The sequence below is a fragment of the Heptranchias perlo genome, chromosome 1 (assembly GCF_035084215.1).
Source record: "Heptranchias perlo isolate sHepPer1 chromosome 1, sHepPer1.hap1, whole genome shotgun sequence".
Taxonomy (NCBI): domain Eukaryota; kingdom Metazoa; phylum Chordata; class Chondrichthyes; order Hexanchiformes; family Hexanchidae; genus Heptranchias; species Heptranchias perlo.
Window position 1 is genome coordinate 163,559,980 of NC_090325.1, and position 26,645 is coordinate 163,586,624.

Below are 26,645 nucleotides of genomic sequence, written 5' to 3' on the forward strand. Positions count from 1 at the left end.
TGTTTCCATAAGCAGGCTGAGTCTCTTATGAACCAAAAATTACACCCTTTGTACATGCTGTATAAGGGTTATTATGCTCAGGTTTAAAAATTCACCCTTATTTACAGAATATTGTTCACTGAAAATCATGTATGGTGTCCACCATGTTTTCCTATCTCTCCTGAAAGCCGGAAAATACAGCACCGGCAGTCATATGTATAGCTTTAAATCACTTGGTAGAGTTTATTTACAGATTAAATAGTTGAGGCGAATAGCATAGATACATTTAAGGGGAAGCTAGATAAACACATAAGAGAGAAAGGAATAGGTTATGCTGATAGGGTTAGATGAGGAGGCTCATGTGGAGCATAAACACCGGCATGGACCAGTTGGGCCAAATGGCCTGCTTCTGTGCTGTAAATTCTATGTAAATAATATGCAGAAGCCAAATAGTATAGCAAGATACAGAATCAGCAGATTGTTTAAACATGTTAAGATCAGAATCAGTCCACAAAGGCTTAGTATACTTTCTAGAATCTGATGAGCAAGAGGACTTTCTGAATGGAATTTGTCTTTTGCTAAACTTTTCAGTTGTAATGTTGCATGTGGATGATTTGAATCTCACTTCAACCAGGAAGTTCCGATCTATTGCCAGAACTAAATATGAACAGCATAGGAACTATAGGAATTGCTTGACGATGAAAGACCATCTAGTTTGCTTTCTACCATCCTAGTAGTCGTAAGACACAACAATAATAGAGTTGATGACTAATCATGGCAATTGGTCTTTTTAATTAGTCTACAAAAGACCCAAACATGAGGTGAGGAAAACCCCCAGTGATGGAAAACTTGGGGAACCATAGGCCCAAAGTCACCTGTTCCTTGTGTCATGTCTCAAATTACTCATATACTGTATCCCAAAATACCATTTTCTGAAAGAAATCTATCTAATTTGCATTTGAATGAATCAGCACTATCTGCTTCTACCATCTCCCGAAGGAGCCTGTTCCGTAGATTTACCACTTGCTCATTGCTTTCTGCAGATTAGTTTTGAATTTACGGCCCTTCAGTCGCTGACCATATCCTGTTTCTACTGTTCTGAACAAGGAGAAATGGCTTTTCAATGGTCGACATAATCTAGTCCCATTAGAATCCTAAAAGCAGCAAACATATTAGCTCTCAACCTTCTCTTTTCCAGAGAGAACATGCCCAATTTACTTAATCGCTCATCATATTTCAGCCCCTCCATTTCCTCATTCATTTTGGTTCCTCTCTTCTGTATCTGCTTAGTAGCTGCAATATACCTTTTGTACTGTGGTGACCAGAACTGTACACAGTATTCTAAGACCGGTGGCACCAATGATTTATAAAGTAGCAGGATTATCAACATTAACTGTTTAAAACATTCCAGCATCTAATTTGCTTTACTCACTGCCACCGAGCACTGTTGCGATAGCTTCAATTTATTGTCAAACGGGACCCACAGATCTTTTTCGAAACACATTATTTTATTTCCATTTAAGTAATAGACCCTTCCTGGATTTTCTGTCCCCCTGTGAAGCACTTTTCATTTTTCTACATTGAATTTCATCTGGCACTTGTCTGCCAAATTCCCAAGTATATTCATATCCTGTTTAGCTTTTCAGTCTCCCACCTTCATTAGCTTTGTATGATCTTCAAATTTAGCTACTGTGCTTGTGACTCATTTATAAAGATAGTAAATAAGAGGTTTATTAATGAAGCGCCAGATCTCTGATTTATGCCATGGGGCGTTGTTCAAGTTGCAGACATTTCTTTGACATAAACAAACAGACTTGAGTGTTGCACAGATTTCCCACCTTGAGAGGTGAAGTGTTGATGCTTGCCGCTTCCTCTTTCCTTTTCCTTAACGACTTAGAGACAAACATATTATAATTGTTAATCCGTGTAAGTTAACGTTTCAAATAAGCTTTTGTTTTATTTGATTTCTGAACAAATGCCAAGAAACAAAGTAAACCTGTTCAGGACAGACATCTCCCATTGTATACGCTAACAAGGTTTGTTAACTCAGTTACATGTATAGCACAGAGGAATGGGGTCTTCCCATAGACACAGTTGGCTAAAGCCATACCCTCTCTCTGACATCACATAAAATAAAAAGAACGGGTATCTCCTTATTTTGTCATAGGTTTTCCACAATATTAATTGTTCCCTTGCATTTGGTGGCAAGTTTTTTTTAAAAAGAGCTGCAGATGAAGATAAAGCCAAGCTTGACTGTCTCCATAGTTGGATAGTGACAGTGTTTGTCGAGGCCAACATGTAAATAATGGGCAGTTGGGTGAGGTAGAAAAACTATTTCCTTCTCATCTGAAAGCCTCAATAGTACTTTTCTGAATTTATACCTCAAGGTGATAGTGAAAGCAAGATGGCTGGCCCATTGTACTGTAGTCATTTGGAGAGGCAGGGTCTGATTAGGAACAGTCAGCATGGTTTTGTGAGAGGAAAATCATGTCTCACGAATTTGATTGAGTTTTTTGAAGGGGTAACCAAGAAGATAGATGAGGGCTGTGCAGTAGACGTGGTCTACATGGACTTCAGCAAAGCCTTTGACAAGGTACCGCATGGTAGGTTGTTACATAAGGTTAAATAAGGTTACATAAGGTTAAATCTCACGGGATCCAAGGTGAGGTAGCCAATTGGATACAAAATTGGCTTGACGACAGAAGACAGATGGCATTGTGGACAGTGAAGAAGGTTATCTAGGATTGCAACGGGATCTTGATAAATTGGGCCAGTGGGCCGATGAATGGCAGATGGAGTTTAATTTAGATAAATGTGAGGTGATGCATTTTGGTAGATCAAATCGGGCCAGGACCTACTCCGTTAATGGTAGGGCGTTGGGGAGAGTTATAGAACAAAGAGATCTATGAGTACAGGTTCATAGCTCCTTGAAAGTGGAGTCACAGGTGGATAGGGTGGTGAAGAAGGCATTCAGCATGCTTGGTTTCATTGGTCAGAACATTGAATACAGGAGTTGGGATGTCTTGTTGAAGTTGTACAAGACATTAGTAAGGCCACACTTGGAATACTGTGTACAGTTCTGGTCACCCTATTATAGAAAGGATATTATTAAACTAGAAAGAGTGCAGAAAAGATTTACTAGGATGCTACCGGGACTTGATGGTTTGACTTATAGGGAGAGGTTGGATAGACTGAGGCTTTTTTCCCTGGAGAGTAGGAGGTTTAGGGGTGATCTTATAGAAGTCTATAAAATAATGAGGGGCATAGATAAGGTAGATAGTCAAAATCTTTTCCCAAAGGTAGGGGAGTCTATAACGAGGGGGCATAGATTTAAGGTGAGAGGGGAGAGATACAAAAGGGTCCAGAGGGGCAATTTTTTCACTCAAAGGGTGGTGAGTGTCTGGAACGAGCTGCCAGAGGCAGTAGTAGAGGCGGGTACAATTTTGTGTTTTAAAAAGCATTTGGACAGTTACATGGGTAAGATGGGTATAGAGGGATATGGGCCAAGTGCAGGCAATTGGGACTAGCTTAGTGGTATAAACTGGGCGACATGGACATGTTGGGCCGAAGGGCCTGTTTCCATGTTGTAAACTTCTATGATTCTAAATTATCTAACTGCACATCTATCAAAATGGCACTATAATCATTACAATTTGTGATTATTTTGTAAAGTAAAACTACCCTGTAGATGTACTAACAGTGATCATTTAGATCAGATTTAATTACTGAATGTTGGGGAGCAATAAAGGTCAAAGTTTGCAATCTTGTTGAAATATTTCATGGTAATAGTAAAAATATATTTGAGAAGCTGCAGACAGCAATTCAAAAGTAATTCAGATATATATAACATATAGCAGTGAGCTCTGTTCAAAAACAAAATCATAAAATACTACAGAGATCCTTTAGACAAGATTCAAATATTATTTTCTTTGCCTTATGTAGTATACCGACGCCAAAGGAGGATGTTTCTACTCTGCAGCTCGCTGAGAAGCCTGTTTCCAGTGTCAATCAAACTCCTGTTGAAACAAATGAATTTCCTCAGCTGCCAGAGGGTTTGGAGAAGAAGCCAATTGTACTTAAATTTAGTGCCTTGTTAGATGGTATTACCATTGGTGCAGCATTACTGCCATCTCTTAAAGCAGAATACAAAATGGGCAGGATGAAAAGCCATGGAATGACAGGTACTAGTGTGGAAAAGTTATTTATGAAACAACTTCTAGCACTTTAAAAATACACATTGGTATGTAAATCTGCTAATTGTGGTGACGAATGGTTAAGGTCAGTCTATTGGAATTTTAAATATTGTGGAAAAATTAAACATTTAGCATTAAATAAGTGGAAATTGTAAGCCATTTTGATTTTTTTTAACTTTTAATTTTGTAAAAGTACTCTTAGTTTTGTCACTGGAATAAATGAAAACCTGACCTTTGCAACAATTTTTTTTTCTAGAGTATGCCGTTTTTAAACTTACAATTTCAAGTTTTAAAATTTTACGTTATGGGCTATTTTTGATTTCATTTTCTTGAACAAAAGGAACCGGATGTTTATCCCACAGTGTGGTTTGAATCTCATGCCATTTAAAGGTAGAGCTACTTCTGCCATTGAAAACTGTTTTCTTTAAATGAACCAAGCTCAAAAGTAGGGCGTCAATTTATTTGAGAAGAGACAATAATTATAGGATAGATGGTCCTAACCAAAATGACACATAACTTGCCGTCCTTTTGGAGTTATAATTGGAAAGTTTCAGTGAAATGAGCCTTACCTACTCTGGGCAAATATTATCTCAATACTAAATAGTAACTAATACTCTGAACACGGTACATAAAAATGTTGTCCCTGTTTCTATTTTTGGGTGACCTTTTTTCAGGCTGAGGGATGCCAGTGCTGGAGAATGATACACTTTTTGACATCTGGCGCCCAGAATCATTATTATCCAACAGAGACTGAGCAGAGTAAAGTGTCCTCTACTGTGACCCAATCGTATGCTTTACTCCCAATTTACATAAGAACATAAGAAATAGGAGCAGGAGTAGGCCAATCGGCCCCTCGAGCCTGCTCCGCCATTCAATAAGATCATGGCTGATCTGATCCTAACCTCCAATCTAAATTCATGTCCAATTTCCTGCCCGTTCCCCGTAACCCCTAATTCCCTTTACTTCTCGGAAACTGTCTATTTCTGTTTTAAATTTATTTAATGATGTAGCTTCCACAGCTTCCTGGGGCAGGAAATTCCACAGACCTACTACCCTCTGAGTGAAGAAGTTTCTCATCATCTCAGTTTTGAAAGAGCAGCCCCTTATTCTAAGATTATGCCCCCCTAGTTCTAGTTTCGCCCATCCTTGGGAACATCCTTACCGCATCCACCCGATCAAGCCCCTTCACAATCTTATATGTTTCAATAAGATCGCCTCTCATTCTTCTGAACTCCAATGAGTAGAGTCCCAATCTACTCAACCTCTCCTCATATGTCCACCCCCTCATCCCCGGGATTAACTGAGTGAACCTTCTTTGTACTGCCTCGAGAGCAAGTATGTCTTTTCTTAAGTATGGACACCAAAACTGTGTGCAGTATTCCAGGTGCGGTCTCACCAATACCTTATATAACTGCAGCAATACCTCCCTGTTTTTATATTTATCCCCCTAGGAATAAAAGCCAACATTCCGTTGGCCTTCTTGATCACCTGCTGCACCTGCATACTAACTTTTTGATTTTCTTGCACTAGGGCGCCCAGATCCCTTTGTACTGCAGTACTTTCCAGTTTCTCGCCATTAAGATAATAACTTGCTCTCTGATTTTTCCTGCCAAAGTGCATAACCATCAGTATGGCCTCTGAGTTTGATGGAGTTTTTTTTGATTTGCCAAGTATGGACAGTTTTGAGCTGCAGAATTCAATAACGATTGGGATCAGACAGCCCAAACAGATTTTGCATCAGACTCTGCATCTGACAGATGGAGGAGGTTTTACATCAGTTTGTTTTCAAATATAACTCCTAGAGATGAAAGTACATTGTTCACAGCATTACCCAGTCTGTGATAATTTTTTTTCAAGGATATCTAATATTCAAGGCACAAGTTGAAGGAAAACTGTTGGAAAGAATTTCAGTGCAAAGTACTGTCCAACCTATCTAATTTTTTTTTTAAATGAAAGATATCCCCAATCAGATTGTCCAAAAATCCAATTACATGATGGAGCCACCCTGGACACACATGCAGAACAGCTTGGGATCAGGGCGGTGATTGAAAATAGTAGGGGTCCTTGGAGGGGAAATTAATCATTTAAAAAAGATAACATGGCTCGGTTGACCACACCGTCCTTCAATACCTCCCCTCCTTTGTCTAGCTGAGTGGCACTGCCCTTGCTTGGTTCCACTCTTCCCTATCCAGTTGTAGCCAGAGAATCTTCTGCAATGCGTTCTCGTCCAGCCCCACACCAGTTATCTCTGGAGTCCCCCAAGAATCTATTCTTGGTCCCCTCCTCGTTCTCATCTACATGCTGGCCCTCGGCGACATCATCAGGTTCCACATGTACGCTGATAGCACCCAGCTCTACCTCGCCAACACTGCTCTTAACCTTTGTGTTGTCAGACTGCTTGTCCGACATCCAGTCCTGGATGAGCTGCAATTTTTTCCAATTAAACATTGGAAAGACTGAAGCCAATATCTTTGTCCCCTGCCACAAACCCCATTACCTAGCCACCGATTCCATCCCCCTCATCAGCCACTGTCTTAACCCATCTGCTGCTGAAACCCTCATCCATGCTTTTATTACCTCCAGACTTGACTAATCCAATGCTCTCCTGGCTGGCCTCCCATCTTCCATCCTCCATAAACTTATGCTCACCCAAAACTCTGCTGCCTGTATCCTAACCCACACCAAGTCCTGCTCACCCATCACTGCTGTGCTTGCTGACCTAAATTGGCTCCTAGTCCACCAACGCCTCGATTTTAAAATTCTCATCCTCATGTTCAAATCTTTCCATGGCCTTGCCCCTCCCAATCTCTAATCTCTTCCAGCCCTCTGAGAACTCTGTGTTACTCTAACTCTGGCCTTTTGCGCATCCTCCACTCCCTTCGCCCCATCGTTGGTGGCCGTGCCTTCAGGTCTAGGCCCTAAGCTCTGGAATTCCCTCCCTAAACCCCTCCACCCCTCTCCTCCTTTAAGACCCTCCTTAAAACCTACCTCGTTGATCAAGCTTTTTGTCACCTGTCGCAATATGACACCTCCTTTGGCCCGGTGTCGTATTTTTGTCTGATTACGCTCCCGTGAAGCAACTTGGGAAGTTTTCCTACATTAAAAGTGCTATATAAATGCACGTTATGGTTGTATGAGAAGGAAAATGAGCTGGCTAAAGTGAGCTGTCTGTTGTATAATTAGAATTAGGTGATGAGTTACTCACATTTTTAATAAAATATAAAAAGATCAGTTAGGAGCATGTGGTGCTTAAAGTCCCCCTTCGCTTTCCTCCTCTTGATAGGTTTTTTTTTCTGTACTATAAAAGTTAAAAGTAATTTAAAACAAAAAACTAAATCAGTCCATAAAATTAGTGTTTTGTTGGAATCAGTCCATACGAATTTTACTGGAAGCAACTACCACATATGATAAACTCTTGTTACTTTTATATTCAGTCCCTAATACATATATTGTAGATGGTTTTGTTTAATAGATATTTTTGTCTTGCACTTAATCTTGTTAACAGGAAATTGCCAGCCCCATTGTCAATGTCAAATCTTTACTAATGGACTTGCCCATTCAAAATCCTATTGTAATATCCAATTGTAATATCTAATTGTACCTGTGTCACTCTTTCCCATCCTTTCTATCTCCCATTCTTATCCCTACCAATTTTTGGGGGATGGGAAAGTAACTGGGAAGGAAAAGAGCCGAAATCCACCTGTCTGCATCCCTGCCCTACATGCCCAGTTGCCAACCGCACCCCGGCTGCAGATGTTGCTGCTCCATTCTCCAACCTGCTTCACTGTCAAGATGGAATTCAGTACTGCTCCCTGACCCTCCCCAGTGAGAGCATGGAAATGCTATTACAGTGAAACCTGTAAATTAAGGACATCTAATGGACTTGCACCCGGTGTCCTTTATTTGCAGGCGTCATTATTTTCAAAATGGTCATTGTATGTACAGTAAATCAGATGAGCCAGATATCCCGGGAGTGGCCGTATCTCCTGCAGCGTTCCTTCTTTTTACCCTCATCTGGGGTCATGCCTAATTCTGGAGCCTCGCCAGTGGGATGTGATTTCAGTTTGTTTTCAGTTTGTTGGGTTCCCCAGTTCATTGCCATCCTGGGGTCTTTTTCCATAGATGGAGGGATGTCCTGATCCTGGGATCTGCTAAGTTGGCAGCCTGCACAGGGCGAGGTAACTGCTGTAGGGCCGGAGTGCCTGGGAGATCCCAGCCAAATTAGGGGTTGGGGACATTAATGTCTTGCAGACTCCTGTCTGGGACCTCCTCCCTCTGTGTGCTGCAGCTGCTAATGTTTGAAGTGCTGGGGATGGGTAGGGTTGCCAACTTTGGTTGGAGGCATTCTGGAAGTTTGCTCATGTGACACTCTGATCATGTGATCAAATATTTACCCCATTCTCTTTGAAATGAAGTTTTAGTCTCCACTTCAAAAGCCACGTGTGGTGCAGGATCCCACGGTCTAACAGCCCTCCATTCAAGAAGCTTCCTCAATCCTTGGTTTCCGTTCCCTAGTTCGCCATTCACCCACCAGTGGAAATAATCTTTCTCTGTTTATCCACGGTAAGGTCTCCTGGTTTCACTTACCCTTTTACTGGCTGCTCCTCTCAGTGCCGTTCCCGCTCACCACCTTGGTGCTGCTGCTCCCGGCTCTGCAGGAAATGCTGGGCCACACACTCATCTCACTCCCCAGTCTCCCTCTCTCCCCCTGATTTCCCCCCCCCCCCCCCCCCCCCCCATTTACCCCTCTCCCTCATTCCCCAGCCACCCTCTCTCCTATGATCCCCCATTCCCCCGGTCTCTGTTTCTTCACTCCCCCACGATTTCAGGCCGATCCCCACTCCCCCAGCTGATCACTGCTCTCTGTGGGTGCAGACTCTAAGCAGCAGCTGGCGAAGCGCTCCGTGGAAAAGGCGGAAAATGATTTTGTTTAAAATCAATGCAGTATAGCCTGGTTCTGGTTCCCAACGCCAGACCAACAATTATTTACAGTCCCTCACCTAAGTGTTTGTTGTTCATGTGTGCACATTGCATCGGGAAATTTAAATCGTCGATCTGGGCTTTTGGAAGCAGCGCACGGGATAGGAACTCCTGATTCTGGGAAACTCCCGGTCATTCTGGGAGGGTTGGGAATCCTAGGGGTGGTTAGGAGGCTCATCAGTACCTGACCTGGAGTGAGATGTGATGTTGCCCAGTGTAGTTCCGTGCTTTTGTGGAATGGGGAGTTCTTACCCAGCATCCATAGCGGCAGAGAAACCGTTCTATCTCTGGGATAGAGCCTTTGTAAGCATTCAATCCCAGAAATAGACTGGTTTCTCTGCCGTTATGAATGCTGGGTAAAGAGATTTCCATTCCACAAAAGTCATTTTATTCACTCGATGCCGCTTTGCGTTTGCATGCGTTCCCGTGTTTTAAGTTGTAAATGGACTTGGTCCATTGAAGGCTGTCCACAGTTCATAATTTGCGAGTGTCTGTGGTTTCAAAGTTCAGCTAGTATCATCAACAACAACAACTTGTATTTATATAGTGCCTTTAACGTAGTAAAATGTCCCAAGATGCTTAGCAGGAGCGTTATCAAACAAAATTTGACACCGAGCCACATAAGGAGATATTAGATCAGGTGACCAAAAGCTTGGTCAAAGAGGTAGGTTTTAAGGAGCGTCTTAAGGGGTGAGAGAGAGGTGGAGAGGTTTAGGGAGGAAACTCCAGAGCTTAGGGCCTAGACAGCTGAAGGCACGGCCACCAATGGTGGAGCGATTTAAATCAGGGATGCGCAAGTGGCAAGCATTGGAGGAGCGCAGAGATCTCGGAGGGTTGTAGGGCTGGAGGAGGTTACAGAGATAGAGAGGGGCGAGTCCATGGAGGGACTCTATATGGTTCCATGGATTTGAAAACAAGAATGAGAATTTTAAAATCAAGGCTTTCCCGGACCGGGAGCCAATGTAGAGCACAGGGGTGATGGGTGAATGGTACTTTGTGCGAGTTAGGATACGGGCAGCAGAGTTTTGGATGAGCTCAAGTTTATAGAGGGTGGCAGATGGGAGGCCAGCCAGGTGAGCATTGGAATAGTCGAGTCTAGAGGTAACAAAAGCATGGATGAGGGTTTCAGCAGCAGATGAGCTGAGGCGGGGCGGAGATGGGCGATATTATGGAGGTAGAAATAGGCGGTCTTGGTGATGGAACGGATATGTGGTCGGAAGCTCATCTCAGGTTGCGAATGGTCTGGTTCAGCCTCGGATAGTGACCAGGGAGTGGGATGTAGTCGGTGGCTAGGCAACGGAGTTTGTGACAGGGACCAAAGACAATGGCTTCAGTCTCCCCACTATTTAGTCGGAGGAAATTTTTGCTCATCAGACAAGCAGTGTGACAAATGAGAGACAGTGGAGGGGTTGAAAGTTGGTGGTGAGGTAGAGCTGGGTGTCATCATGTGGAATCTGATGTGTTTTCAGATGATGTTGCTGAGGGGCAGCATGTAGATGAGAGATGGGGGGTGGGGGGGGGGGGGCAAGGATATATCCTTGGGGGATCGATCAATTACAATGTAAGTTATTTGGGACTGTCACTGACTTGCTGGTGTACTTTTTTTTTGGAAGTTTCCGTTTGTACAGGTTTCACTAATTGTTTAAGGCTGTCCCAACCTGTGTAATGTGACTAAAAGGCTCCCTTAACTATTGTGATATTATGGAGTTAATACTCTTTTCACTTGTATTATTGAGGCTGGGATAACTCACCCTCTCTACTGTTCATTTGTTGCTGCAGTGATTGTGGTTGAATGTCAGTCAGAAGCTGTATGGGCTGAGGAATGAGAGGCAAATACATGAAAGGGTTTGTGGTTACTGACTCAACTGCCCTGAATGTGACTGTGGCTCTGAATGGTCTCTAAATGGAAAAATGTTGCCATCTAATCTATATCTTTTCATATGGTTTTCAGTGGACTCTATGTAACTATCAGGAATAGTTAGTAACATGCTGTGAATGACACCAGTGCCAAAATTCTGTTAATAAATGTGTTCTTCCTATCATTAGGAGCCCAAACTAGGTTCACATTTGAGCTGCCCAATCACAGACTGCGCTTCCAGTCCAAAGTGACACCAGTTGATATGGCAGCGTTACCTCCATCAGCCAGTCTTAACCTACCACAAGTCACCATGTCAGGAGAATACATCATGGAGGAGCATGAGAGTTACCCAGACCAATCCTGGACTGCAGATGAGTTCCCATTGAAACAAGGCAACTACCTGCAGGGAAACTATTTGCGTTGTGTTGCTGAGGTACAGTTGTGGTTAGAAAATGTTGTTGACATCAGGCTAATAAGTTACATAGAAATGATGAGTATAAAAATCTTCCTTCAACTGTAATGATGCTCATTGTTTGTTTATAGGTTGGTTCCTTTGAACACAACTTAACAACAGATCTTTTGAATCAACTAGTCTTTGTACAGAAAGTTTTCATGAAGGAGGTCAATGAAGTTATTCAAAAAGTCTCAGGTATGTAGGAAATTTCCTTTTAAATTGAAATTAATTTTAGAAACCGTTTTTCTGCATTACTGCTCATAAAGATGATTTACTCATCTTGCATTGGATTTAATTAATTTTGTATTGGATTATTGTCTCAAAGTTTCCCTACGTTAGGCTGACTGGCCGATAGTTGCTGGGATTATCTCTGACCCTTTTTTGAACAGAAGAGAAGTTTTAGAACACAGCAATTGTGCCAACTGCACTGGGGCACATGCCAAGCTGCCAGACAACATAATCTATTCAGGACTATTCCTTTAGCAACTTGTGTGGTCATTAAATAAAAACTAACTTTTTTATTTACGCCCCTTTGTAAGAAATGAGAAATGTTAACACTGTAATGAATATTTATACAATGTTGTGTTTTATCTGTAGGAGGGGAGCAGCCTATCCCACTGTGGAATGAACATGATATTTTAATGGATGGAGAAAAGCCAAAAATTCTGCTGTACTCTTTGAATCTACAATTTAAGGTAATAACTTCAATTACAATAAAATATAGACACTTAAATAAAAACAAAATCCTGTGGGAGCTATTGTATGTCGCACTTAATTGTGACCCTTTTAGAAAAGCACCATATTCCTGAAAAGAAATTTCAGCCTTTTTATTTGATTTATGTTCTACTGATGTAAATCGCATCAAATGATGTCAGTTGTGTGTGATGCTAGTCTGACAAAAGTGATGTGTGGTACTTGTACCTCTTCCGCTTCGACAACTGAAAAGAGACTCATCAAATACAGTTAAACACATGATGACTGTGCACTTGCCTGCTTTCCAGTAATCAGCAGCTTTGGCTTTACTTTGAAGGATATGAATCCATACAAGAATGCTGTGTGGTGGATTAGATTTGGGGTAGTACAATATAATAGTACTTAAATATTAAAAATTAATCACAATTTTTTGGTAAATCTTTCTTTTGTAGTGAAACACTCATTTTAATCATGTATGTATAAATCCAATGTTAGCTATCTTTTTTATATTCCTCTGACTCATTTGTTACATCCTCCTCATTAATATTTAAGAGTGCACATACCATTCTGAGACCAAGCATGCAGACAGATGATAGCATCAGGGTCTCTGTATAAGTGTCTTTTGTTAAGTCCCTCTCAAATTATTATTTTGTTTTCTCTGGGTGAGTTCCAAAATAAAAAACAAAATTTTGTTCCCAGTTTTCTCAACTTTAAGTGACATGGACTCCTGTGATGAAAAAGAAGTGACTATGTGACTTGTGGGAATGCCATATATTGGGTCCTGGAAGGGAGAATGTGTGTGATGCATAGTGTGTTTTTTGGGTGATGAGCTACGACTTAACCGTAAAAGTTATGCCAACATTATTTCATATTTAGTTTGCATTTTTGGAGTTGAACAAATCTTTGAATTGATGTTGCACATAAGGATCAGTTTATGACCTATGATAGTTTAATTCATTTGGTTTTGATCAAATTTTGGCAGTGTTCAACTGCATTAACTTTTTACAGTGGAGAAAGTAGTGAAACCTTTACTAATAATTTAACTTGCTGCAAAATACAGGCAAGAAAAAAAAACCTATGGTTATGTGTTGTGAATTTTAAATTCAAAATATACTATGTTCATTTCCTGTGTAGGGTATCCAAGTTACTGCAACTACCCCCTCCATGAGAGCTGTAAGGTTAGAGACTGGACTAATTGAACTGGAACTTTCAAATCGTATCCAAACTAAGACTCAGCCTGGGGCAGGCTGTAACAGCAGCTATCTGAAACTGTTCGGTAAATGCCAGGTTGACTTAAACCTGGCATTAGGACAAATCGTCAAACACCAGGTATACATTTATCACATTCAAAATGCTAACTTTATAGCATACGCATTTGTAAGTTGCATTTTAATGCTACATATATTCCAAAATGCAATCCATTAAATGTGATGTAATGAAATCAAAAGAAAAGATGTGTTTTGATGAAGTACAGTACCACAAAAAATTTTATAACCAACCCATTCCATGGAAAACTTCTTAATTTAAAAAAAAATCAAGGCTTCCTAAACTGCTTAAATTTTTTTATTTGTTCTTGGAACATAAGCACCGCTAACACAGTCATATTTGTTACCCATCCCTAGTTGTCCTAAGAGGGTGGAGGGCCTTCCATAGTGATGTTGCTCCCACGATATTGATTACAACAGAGAGGGCATTAAGCAGGTTGCCTTCCCTGAAAGACACTAGTGAACCACTTGGGTTTTTACACTGTCAAGTTCATTTTTTGTTGCTGGTGTCAGCCCACAAATTACCAGAATTATTGAATTCAGTTTCACAATTTTCCAAAGTGGGATTTGAATTCAGGTTTGCTAGTCCATAAGAACGTAAGAAATAGGAGCAGGAGTGGGCCATACAGCCCATTGAGCCTGCTTCGCCATTCATTAAGATCATGGCTGATCTTCTACCACAACTCTTCTTCCCTCCATGTCCCCGTATCCCTTGATTCCCTTAATGTTCAATAAACCAATTGGTCTCATTCTCAAATATACTCAACGACTGAGCATCCACAGCCCTCTGCGTTAGAGAATTCCAAAGATTCACAACCCTCTGAGTAAAGAAATTTTTCCTCATCTTGATCCTAAAAGCCAGCCCTTCATCTTGAGACTGTGCCCCCTGGTTCAAGACTCTCCAGCCAGGGGAAACAGCTCTCAGCATCTACCCTGTCAAGCCCTCTAAGAATGTTATATGTTTTAATAAGATCATCTCTCATTCTTCTAAACTCCAGAGAATATAGGTCCATTCTACTCAATCTCTTCTCATAGGACAACCCTCTCATCCCAGGTGTCAATCTAGTGAACCTTTGTTGCACTGCCTCTAAGGTAAGTATATCCTTCCTTAGGCAAGGAAACCAAAACTATACACAGTACTCCAGGCGTGGTCTCACCAGAGCCCTATATAATTGCAGCAAGACCTCCTTACTCATATGCTCCATACCCCTTGCAATAAAGGCTAACATATTATTTGCCTTCCTAATTGCTTGCTGTACCTGCATGTTAACTTTCTGTGATTTTGTGTACAAGGACATCCAAATCTCTCTGGATACCAACATTTCTTAGTCTCTTACCTTTTTAAAAAAATAGCCTGCTATGATAATTTCACGTTTCCCCACATTATACTCCATCTGCCAGCTTCTCGCCCACTCATTTAACCTGCCTATACCCCTTTGCAGTGTCTTTGCGTTTTCCTCACAGCTTACTTTCCACCACTTGGACACATTAGACTCTGTCTTCTCATCTAAGTCACTAATATATATTGGAAACAGCTAAGGCCTAAGCACTGGTCCTTGATGCACCCACTAGCTACAACCTGCCAACACGAAAATGACCCGTTTATTCCTACTCTTTTTTTCTGTCCGTCAACCAATCCTCAATCTATGCTAATGTACTACCCCCAATCCCATGAGCCCTATTCTTGTGTAACAACCTCTTGTGTGCACCTTATTGAATGCCTTTTGAAAATCCAAGCAGACTACATCCACCGGTTCCCTCTGATCTACCCTGTGAGTTACACCCTCAAAAAAAACTCAAATAAAGTTGTCTAACATGATTTCCCTTTCATAAAACCGTGTTGACTCTGTCTAATCATATTATGATTTTCTAAGTGCCCTGTTGCTATGTGCTTAATAATAGAATCTAACATTTTGCCTACTACTGATGTCAGGCCTACAGGCCTATAGTTCCCTGTTTTCTCTCTCCTTTCTTGAATAGCGGGGTTACATGTGCTACCTTCCAATCCACGGGGACCGTTCTAGAATGTAGGGAATTCTGGAAGATCAAAACCAATGCATCCACTGTCTCTGCAGCCACATCTTTTAAAACCCTAGGATGTAGGCCATCAGGTCCAGGGGATTTGTCGGCATTTAGTCCCATTAATTTCTCCAGTACTTTTTCTTCACTAATCTTAATTACTTCAGGTTCCTCACTCTCAGACTCTTGGTTCCCCACTATTTCCAGTATATTTTTTGTGTCTTCTACTGTGAAGACAGATTCAAAATATTTGTTTAACGCATCTGCCATTTCCTTATTCCCCATTACAATTTCTCCTGTCTCTGCTTTTAAGGGTCGCACATTTATTTCGCTAATCTCTTCCTTTTTACATACTTGTAGAAGCTCTTACAATCTGTTTTTATATTTCTTGCTAGTTTAGTCTCATTCAATTTTCTCCCTCTTTATCAATTTCTTGGTCACCCTTTGTTGTTTCCTAAAACCCTCCCAATTCTCTGGCTTACTACTCTTTCTGGCAACATTGTAAGCCTCTACTTTTAATCTAATACTATCCTCAACTTCTCTAGTTAACCATGGCTGGATCACTTTTCCCGTGGAGTTTTTAGTCCCATAACTGCAATATTATCGTACCCTCCTGTAAGGAAAGTGGGAAAATGCATTATGGTACTGAGCCTTACAGCCTAAGAAAGTGCCAGGTTTGATCCCTGGGCTTTGCTGAATAAACTGATCTCAGCTGGGCAGCAACTGTAGCACTATAATTGGCCTAAAAATCCCTGGTCAAGGGCAAGAAAGAAAATCAACCAGAGTTCTTGCTTCCAATCACCATCCAGTGCCCAATGCTCAAAATAATATGAGGCTAACTGGTCTAGTTCATACATGAACAATGGTCACTCAATTGAGACCTGAGGAATCTACTGGAGCCAGTGGAACCTTTGGGAGAGTGGGTGAGAAGAAGATGGAAAACTGAGGGGAAAAATGGTGAGACATACAATGGGGAATTAAAAACACAACAGTTGTATAAAGACAATTATTTGGGCATTCATCCCATGGCTATTTGTGGGACAATGGTGGTGCAGAATGGCTGCTATTGGCTATGTAACAATAGTCACTGCATTTCAAAAATATAAATGCCCGTGGAGTTTTTAGTCCCATATCACAAGAGAATGGTGGAAAATTACAAATACAAATGAGGATGATTGGTTCATAGAATATAGAAATGATTGTTGCAGACCATCTGGCTAGTTCTGAAGTTCAAAAAGTATCATAATTATAAGATAGTCGCTAATAAATCCAATAGGGAATTCAGGAGAAACTTCTTTACCCAGAGAGTGGTTAGAATGTGGAATTCACTACCATGAGGAGTAGTTGAGGTGACCAGCATAGATCCATTGAAGGGGAAGCTAGATGAACACATGAGGGAGAAAGGAATAGAAGTATATGCTGATAGGGTTAGATGAAGGAGGGAGGAAGCTCATGTGGAGCATAAACATCGGCATGGACCTGTTGGGTCGATTGGCCTGTTTCTGTGATGTACATTCAATGTAATTCTATGTAATCATGCTATACTCTTCTTTTCTGAGCTTGAGTCCATGCAGAATTTTGTAGTTATGTCATTATTTTTTAGCATTCATTTTATCTGTACCCTTCAGAATCTTGAAAACTTTGATAAAGCCACACCTGTGTTATCTTTTGTGTGGTGTAAAGATTCCTTGGTTCCCTTGTCTCTGCTCATAATCTCTGGTGTCCTCTGTACTCACTCCTAAGCCAAAGTGTCCCCACTGTGCTATGATGACATGAACTGCATACAGTACTTCAGGTGCTGCTGAACCACTGGTCTATACCAGCTCATTAACACCCTCCGATCCTTCTAGCTGTTTACCTTAGGATCTTGTTTGCCTTGTTTTCTGCTGTTTCAGACTGTGCTGATGATTTCAATGAACTAACCACCTTGCATTTGCTTATATTAAATATGTCATTTGTCAATACAATCCTTAATCTGTTTAGATTCCTCTATATTTGATCTCCTGTTCTTTGCCACCCTTTTCTCTTTAACCCATTGGCACATTTTTACAGCTTCATTTCTGTACCCATTTCCAGATAATTTACGAACAATGTAAATGTGACCCAACATTGAAACCTGAGGCACCTCTATAATCAACTTTTTCCATTCTGATATTCATCTACCCTTCCATATCCAGTTACATTTAGCTACCTCTGAGTGAATTTCTGATCCACTCCCAAAGCCCCCTATTCCATGCCTTCTGAACTTGTGGACCTATCACCTCTGTGGTACTGTGCCAAAAACTTAGCTAAAATCTAAATACGCAACATTACTCAGGTTCCCTTCTCCACCAGATCAGTTATCTATTTGAAGGAGTCCAATAGATTTTAAAGACTTAATCTCCCTCCCGTAAAGTTATGTGGACTTCCTCTTATTCTTGTTATCATCATTCTCTAGGTACTTCATTATTCCCTCCTTTATGATACCTTCTCATATTTTATTTACTATAGATATCAGGCTTACTGGTCTGTAGTTCTCAGGATTATCTTTCTGCCTCTTCTTAGAAGTTGGTATTATGTTTACCCTTCTCCAATTCTTAGACACTATTTCTATTTCCAATGAATTCATAAGTATTCCTTAACCTTATGAGATAGATGGCAGTCTATTATCATGTTGAGGAACAATTTTCACTCCTTTGACTCCCATTATAGAATTCCCAATTTATCCCATGTAAATTGAAATCGCCAATGACAATTGGTTTATCGCTTCTTATCTGAGTATAAAGTTCCAGCTTTAATCTCTCTTCTTGATCCAGTGGCCATCAACAGATCCTAATAGTTTTTATTCCCCCCTTACTGTCACCTACCTTGATCCACATATTTGTACTTTGTCTGCATCTAATTTCTATGTTTCATTTCCTCCTCATCTCTCAATTTATATTCAATAAAAAAGCCACACCCTATCCCTGCTTATAATTTCTATCACTACAAAGCAATTTATATCTCTGTAAATTAATTCCCCAGTGAATCATTATTATTAAGCGAAGCCTCCGTGATATCTGTAACATCATAGTTTTATATCATCGATCATAGAAAGTTATGGCAGAGAAGGAGACCATTTGGCCCATGTCCATGCTGGCCGAAAAAGAACTATCCAGCTTAATCCCACTTTTCAGCACTTGGTCCGTAGCCCTGTAGGTTACGGCACTTCAAGTGCACATCCAAGTACATTTTAAATGAGTTGAGGGCTTTTGCCTCTACCATCCTTTCAGGCAGTGAGTTCCAGACCCCCAACACCCTCTGGGTGAAAAAAATTCTCTTCAACTCCCCTCTAATCCTTCTACCAATTACTTTAAATCTATGCCCCCTGGTCACTGACCCCTCTGCTAAGGAAAATAGGTCCTCCCTGTCCACTCTATCTAGCCCTGTCATAATTTTATCTATTAAATCTCCCTTCAGCCTCCTTTGTTCCAAAGAAAACAACCCCAGCCTATCCAATCTTTCCTCATAGCTAAAATTCTCCAGCCCAGGCAACATCCTCGTAAATCTCCTCTGTACCCTCTCTAGTGCAATCACATCTTTCCTGTAATGTGGTGACCAGAACTGTACACAGTAGTCAAGCTGTGGCCTAACTAATGTTTTATACAGTTCTAGCATAACCTCCCTGCTCTTATATTTCATGTCTTGGCTAATAAAGGAAAGTATCCCATATGCCTTTTTAACCACCTTATCTACCTGTCCTGCTACCTTCAGGGATCTGTGTAAATCTCTAGATCCTAAACTTAATTTTTATTTGTATTTCTGTGCAAATTGTTTAGGGATTGGTTTCTCCCATTCCCTTGCTACTTTTGTGTATGCTCAGAACCTTACACTTGGCCTGTTATCTTGTTACATCCCCTGTTTGTACTCAAGTGGCCATCGACCCTCCCTTGCACCATAATTTCTGGCCTCTACCTTTTCCAGTTTCAACATTTCCCTGGATTTTGGTCTGATCTGTTTGCCTCTCGTTTAAATTTTTCACCGTATTATTGACTTTAGGTCTATGAAGAAGCTGGTTCAGACTTCCATCAAGTCGCATATTTCAAAACACGGATTGGATTGAGGAATGCACTGCAAGAAGAGATCAGCGGCGCTTTTGATAGGGAAGCTGTTCTCATCACACTTAGTCGACCAATAATATATGCTCAGCCTGTGGCCTTTGACAGAGGTATGCTTTTCTATCCATCAGTTGATATGCAGAGATACAACTAATGCTCTTACATTATTGCTTCTGAACACTTGTAACGTTTTTTTGGCGCACCCCCTTGACCTCCCCAGCCCTTCTTCGTGCTGCCACAGCCAAGGATCCATCCCAGTGCTGCCATATCCCTGGATACTCATTCCCAGTGCTATCTGACCTCCCCAGTGTTGTGAAATTCTGGTCTCCCCATCCAGTGCTTTCAGACCAATGAATTCTCTTTTTAATGCCACCAAATCCCCGGGTCTGCTCTTCTATACGGCCAGACACCATGCGATCCACCCCCCAGCCCAATGCCACCAGATTCTGCGTCGTCCTTCCACCAACCAGTCCTGTCAGAAAATGAGATTCCACCTCTAGTGCTATTAAACCCCCCTGCCTCCTCCGTGCTACTAAAGAACATTTACCTCTATTGCAATTCTGTTGAACCTCAGTCTTCCCAATCGTAGTAAATCCCAAAACCCTCATTGTTGCTAAACACCAGGGGCATGATTTTAACATTGAAAAATGGATGGGTTGGTGGCGGGGTGGGGGCATTCAAAATCGCAACCATTTCAGACTCGTCCCTAACCCGCCCATTTCCAGTTTTCACCGGGGCGAGACGAGGGGCGGGCACCACCCCACTCCCAGGAGGCAGGTTGGTGATTAAAACCTTTTCATGGAGGCTGTGAGCCTCCATTTTTGCTGAATTTGCAATTTCAACTCCTGGGGGCTGGGATTCCCGGGCCTCCTCCTCCATGCCACGTGAAAGGAGGCGAGAAGGCTCGAAACTGCAGGTAAGTGCCCTTCTGGCACAGCTTGTGGGCACGGAGGAGCAGGAGTGCTTCCCCCAGACCAATAAACCTACCTGCAACGGCACCCCAACGATTGGGAACCCCCCCCCCCCCAAATGATCGCGGACCCCTATGATGACCCCCGACCCCCCCCCCTTAACAATCACGGACCCCCACGATGATTCCCAGTCCCGACCCTCCGCCCCCTTCCCCCCCCCCCCCCCCCAAATCACCCATACAACCAAAGACTTACCTGAATGCGTTCTCTCCCTGGTTGCTCTCCTGTCCGACTGAGACCAGCCTGTCAATCAGGCCGATCAGACAGCAAGCCAAGAAAAAAATTGAAAAATGTCCTTATATCAAAATCGTAAGGACGTCCGGGGAACCTGTACTTAAGAACATAAGAACATAAGAAATTGGAGCAGGAGTAGGCCAATCGGCCCCTCGAGCCTGCTCCGCCATTCAATAAGATCATGGCTGATCTGATCCCAACCACAAATCTAAAGAACACAAGATGTCGGAGCAGGACCCGGCCACATAGCCCCTGGGCCCTCTCCGCCACCCACAGGGCATTGACCGATCCAAACTCAGCTTCATGTCCAATTTCCTGCCCGCTCCCCATAACCCCTAATTCCCTTTACTTCTAGGAAACTGTCTATTTCTGTTTTAAATTTATCTAATGATGTAGCTTCCACAGCTTCCTGGGGCAGCAAATTCCACAGGCCGACCACCCTCTGAGTGAAGAAGTTTCTCCTCATCTCAGTTTTGAAAGAGCAGCCCCTTATTCTAAGATTATGCCCCCTAGTTCTAGTTTCACCCATCTTTGGGAACATCCTTACTGCATCCACCCGATCAAGACCCTTCACAATCTTATATGTTTCAATAAGATCGCCTCTCATTCTTCTGAACTCCAATGAGTAGAGTCCCAATCTACTCAACCTCTCCTCATATGTCCGCCCCCTCATCCCCGGGATTAACCGAGTGAACCTTCTTTGTACTGCCTCGAGAGCAAGTATGTCTTTTCTTAAGTATGGAGACCAAAACTGTATGCAGTATTCCAGGTGCGGTCTCACCAATACCTTATATAACTGCAGCAATACCTCCTTGTTTTTATATTCTATCCCCCTAGCAATAAAAGCCAACATTCCGTTGGCTTTCTTGATCACCTGCTGCACCTGCATACCAACTTTTTGATTTTCTTGCACTAGGACCCCCAGATCCCTTTGTACTGCAGTACTTTCCAGTCTCTCGCCATTAAGAAAATAACTTGCTCTCTGATTTTTCCTGCCAAAGTGCATAACCTCACATTTTCCAATATTATATTGCATCTGCCAAATCTCCGCCCACTCACCCAGCCTGTCTATATCCCCTTGCAGGTTTTTTATGTCCTCCTCACTCTCTACTTTCCCTCCCATCTTTGTATCATCTGCAAATTTTGATATGTTGCACTCGGTCCCCTCCTCCAAATCGTTAATATAGATTGTAAAGAGTTGGGGACCCAGCACCGACCCCTGTGGAACACCACTGGTTACTGGTTGCCAGTCCGAAAATGAACCATTTATCCCAACTCTCTGCTTCCTGTTTGATAACCAATCCTCCACCCATGCCAGAATATTACCCCCAATCCCGTGATTTTTTATCTTAAGTAATAATCTTTTATGTGGCACCTTGTCGAATGCCTTCTGGAAGTCTAAATACACTACGTCCACTGGTTCCCCTTTATCCACCCTATACGTTATATCCTCGAAGAACTCAAGCAAATTTGTCAGACATGACTTCCCCTTCATAAAGCCATGCTGACTTTGTCCTATTAAATTATGCTTATCTAAATGTTCCGTTACTGTCTCCTTAATAATAGACTCCAAAATTTTACCCACCACAGATGTTAAGCTAACTGGCCTATAATTTCCAGCCTTCTGCCTACTACCCTTTTTAAATAACGGTGTTACATTAGCAGTTTTCCAATCTGCCGGGACCTCTCCTGAGTCCAGGGAATTTTGGAAAACTATCACCAAAGCATCCACAATCCCCACTGCCACTTCCCTCAAGACCCTAGGATGGAAGCCATCAGGTCCAGGGGATTTATCCGCCTTGAGTCCCATTATTTTACTGAGTACCATCTCTTGAGTGATTTTAATCGTATTTAGCTCCTCCCCCCCGAGAGTCCCCTGTTTGTCCAGTGTTGGGATATTCTTAGTGTCCTCTACTGTAAAGACTGAAACAAAATATTTGTTCAGCATTTTTGCCATCTCCATGTTTCCCACCATTAATTTCCCGGTCTCATCCTCTAAGGGACCTATGTTTGCCTTAGCCACCCTTTTTCTTTTTATATAACTGTAGAAACTCTTGCTATCTGTTTTTATATTTTTTGCTAATTTCTTTTCATAATCTAACTTCCCTTTCTTAATCAATCCTTTAGTTACTTTTTGCTGTCTTTTGAAGAATTCCCAATCTTCTATCCTCCCACTAAGTTTGGCTACCTTATATGTCCTTGTTTTTAGTCGGATACTATCCTTGATTTCTTTACTTAGCCACGGGTGGCTGTCATTTCTTTTACACCCTTTTTTCCTCAGTGGAATATATTTATTTTGAAAGTTGTAAAATAACTCCCTAAATGAACACCACTGCTCATGTACCGTCTTACCCTTTAATCTATTTTCCCAGTCCACTTTAATCAATTCCGCTCTCATACCATCATAGTCTCCTTTATTCAAGCTCAGTACGCTTGTTTGAGAATCAACCTTCTCACCCTCTAACTTCTGGGTTCCCTGTCCGCAATTTGACCCCCCCCCTCCCCCCGGCCCCCTTCCCGGCTCAGGGTCAAAATCATGCCCCAGATGCCAATCGTAAAACCTAATACATCTTGCCGACCGTCTTGCTGTGTACTCTAGGCTTTAAAAAGATGTGGTTAAAAACCATGTAAACATGGTTAATAATGATCAAGGACAAATTTATGGTTTTTTGGAAAACTGACAAGAATTGCAGAATTTAATCACCAAAACTCAAGATTAAAATTCCATAACACAATGTAATAAAAAGACAATTTGAATCATTTCAGTCGTTGTAAATAAATGGCCCTGATAATCCATTGTGCATTACGTGGCATTATACTGTTGAGGTTATAAAGCAGCGTATCTTCAAAATCACCAGGAGCAATACCACAGGAGATCATGAAATCACACTTTATTATAGATGCAGATCAATCTTCCAATCCAATGCCCACTTGAGTGCATTGGTTTCTGTACATGCTTGTTTCAGGTAATGCAGGAATGGGAATACACCTGCTCAAATTAGAATTTGAAACTTAAAATACAGGTGGCATCCAGACAAAAGATTTTGACATTGGATTTTGATTGCAATTTTCTAAGAGAAACTCTTAAACCTCATATTATAGTAAAGTGAATGCTATATAGGAAATAAATAAGATGTGTATACCTTATCTTGTTTACATCTTAAAATTCAAATCTGTACATTTAAATTAGTCATAGAGTTACACAGCACGGATAGAGGCCCTTCGGCCCATCGTGTCCGCGCCGGCCATCAAGCCCTGTCTACTCTAATCCCATATTCCAGCATTTGGTCCGTAGCCTTGTATGCTATGGCATTTCAAGTGCTCATCCAAATGCTTCTTGAATATTGTGAGGGTTCCTGCCTCTACAACCCTTTCAGGCAGTGAGTTCCAGACTCCAACCACCCTCTGGGTGAAAAAGTTCTTTCTCAAATCCCCTCTAAACCTCCCGCCTTTTACCTTGAATCTATGTCCCCTTGTTATAGAACCCTCAACGAAGGGAAAAAGCTCCTTAGTATCCATCCTATCTGTGCCCCTCATAATTTTGTACACCTCAATCATGTCCCCCCTCAGCCTCCTCTGCTCCAAGGAAAACAAACCCAATCTTCCCAGTCTCTCTTCATAGCTGAAGCGCTCCAGCCCTGGTAACATCCTGGTGAATCTCCTCTGCACCCTCTCCAAAGCGATCACATCCTTCCTGTAGTGTGGCGACCAGAACTGCACACAGTACTCCAGCTGTGGCCTAACCAGTGTTTTATACAGCTCCATCATAACCTCCTTGCTCTTATATTCTATGCCTCGGCTAATAAAGGCAAGTATCCCATATGCCTTCTTTACCACCTTATCTACCTGTTCCGCCGCCTTCAGGGATCTGTGAACTTGCACACCAAGATCCCTCTGACCCTCTGTCTTGCCTAGGGTCCTCCCATTCATTGTGTATTCCCTTGCCTTGTTAGTCCCTCCAAAGTGCATCACCTCGCACTTTTCCGGGTTAAATTCCATTTGCCACTGTTCCGCCCATCTGACCAACCCATCTATATCGTCCTGCAGACTGAGGCTATCCTCCTCGCTATTTACCACCCTACCAATTTTTGTATCATCAGCGAACTTACTGATCATACCTTTTACATTCATATCCAAGTCGTTAATGTAGACCACAAACAGCAAGGGACCCAGCACCGATCCCTGTGGTACCCCACTGGCCACAGGCTTCCAGTCACAAAAACAACCTTCGACCATCACCCTCTGCCTTCTGCCACTAAGCCAGTTTTGTATCCAAAGTGCCAAGGCACCCTGGATTCCATGGGCTCGTACCTTCTTGACCAGTCTCCTGTGGGGGACTTTATCGAAGGCCTTACTGAAATCCATGTATACCACATCCACTGCGTTACCCTCATCCACACGCCTAGTCACCCCCTCAAAAAATTCAATCAAATTAGTCAGACATGATCTTCCCTTGACAAAGCCATGTTGACTATCCCTGATTAATCCTTGCTTCTCCAAGTGGAGACTAATTTTGTCCTTCAGAATTTTTTCCAATAATTTTCCGACCACTGATGTTAGGCTCACTGGCCTGTAGTTCCCCGGTTTTTCCCTACTCCCCTTCTTGAATAATGGTACTACATTAGCGGTTCTCCAGTCCTCTGGCACATCCCCTGTGGCCAGAGAGGTTCTGAATATATGTGTCAGAGCCCCCGCAATCTCCTCCTTTGCCTCACACAGTAGCCTGGGATACATTTCGTCCGGGCCTGGGGATTTATCCATTTTTAGGCCTGCTAAAACCGCCAATACCTCCTCCCGCTCGATGTTAATATGTTCGAGTATATCACAGTCCCCCTGCCGTATTTCTATGTCTACATCGTCCTTCTCCATAGTGAAAACAGATGCAAAAAATTCATTTAGAACCCCTCCTACATCTGCCGGCTCCACACACAGATTGCCATTTTTGTCCCTAATGGGCCCTATTTTTTCCCTAGTCATCCTCTTACCCTTAATATACTTATAAAACATCTTAGGATTTTCCTTTATTTTGCTCGCCATAGAGATAATGATTAGATAATGATTCTCCGTTTCCTATACCTTGTTGCCAGTGAGTTATATATTTGTTATGCCAAACTCTTTTGTGAAGGACTGAAAAATCAATTTAAAAGTGGCAATGAATTTTTTGATTTGATTATGATTAATTGATTCATAATCTTTTTTCATTTTGAAGCTGTCCTTTTCTGGCTGAACTACAAAGCTGCTTATGACAACTGGAATGAACAGCGAATGGCGCTACACAAGGATATTCATGTTGCTACGAAAGAAGTTGTTGACAAACTGCCTGGAATCCAGCAGACCTCTGCCCAAGCATTTGGTACACTCTTTTTGCAGCTAACCGTGAATGATTTGGGCATCTGCTTACCTATCACCAGCACCATACAGGTACTATGCCAGTACTCCACTGCAGAAACAATCAGCTTATTGGTCACAAATATTATAAAATTACTATTGTGTTGATGCTAGAGGATGACTGTGGCCCCAAGGAACTATGCCTCAGTAAGGAGTAAATATTCGGGGAAGAAAATTGGTGGAAAAAAGAAGAAAAAATAGAATTTAATTCAAAATAAATAACATGAGTATCACTGCCACTTCTCTTCCAGGAATGCCCACATTAACAATATTCTGAGTGTTATTAATGCAGCATTAATAACATTCAGAATAAAAACAGAAAATGTTGGAAATACTCAGCAGGTCAGGCAGCATGTGTGGAGAGAGAAACAGAGATAACTTTTCAGGTTGATGATCTTTTGTAAGTACTGCAAGAAGTAAAGATTTAACAGTTTTTAAGCATGTACAGAGCCAGGGAAAGGTGGGTGGGGAGGGAAAGCAATGAAGGTGAACAAGACAAACTTAAATCTTGTCGGAGAGAAGAGCAGAACTTCTT

General features: G+C 41.9%; 1 protein-coding gene across 8 annotated transcripts in view; it reads left to right on the forward strand.

Annotated features, from left to right (window-relative positions):
- kiaa1109 (KIAA1109 ortholog) overlaps positions 1-26,645 on the forward strand; it is a 460,818-nt gene that overhangs the window by 266,734 nt on the left and 167,439 nt on the right. For all 8 annotated transcript variants that reach the window (XM_067993249.1, XM_067993258.1, XM_067993276.1 and 5 more), the window contains 7 exons: positions 3,922-4,160; positions 11,199-11,443; positions 11,554-11,659; positions 12,062-12,159; positions 13,292-13,486; positions 19,459-19,627; positions 25,932-26,143. In XM_067993249.1, coding sequence (XP_067849350.1) covers positions 3,922-4,160; positions 11,199-11,443; positions 11,554-11,659; positions 12,062-12,159; positions 13,292-13,486; positions 19,459-19,627; positions 25,932-26,143 — 1,264 coding nt within the window. The remainder of the gene's footprint in view (positions 1-3,921; positions 4,161-11,198; positions 11,444-11,553; positions 11,660-12,061; positions 12,160-13,291; positions 13,487-19,458; positions 19,628-25,931; positions 26,144-26,645) is intronic.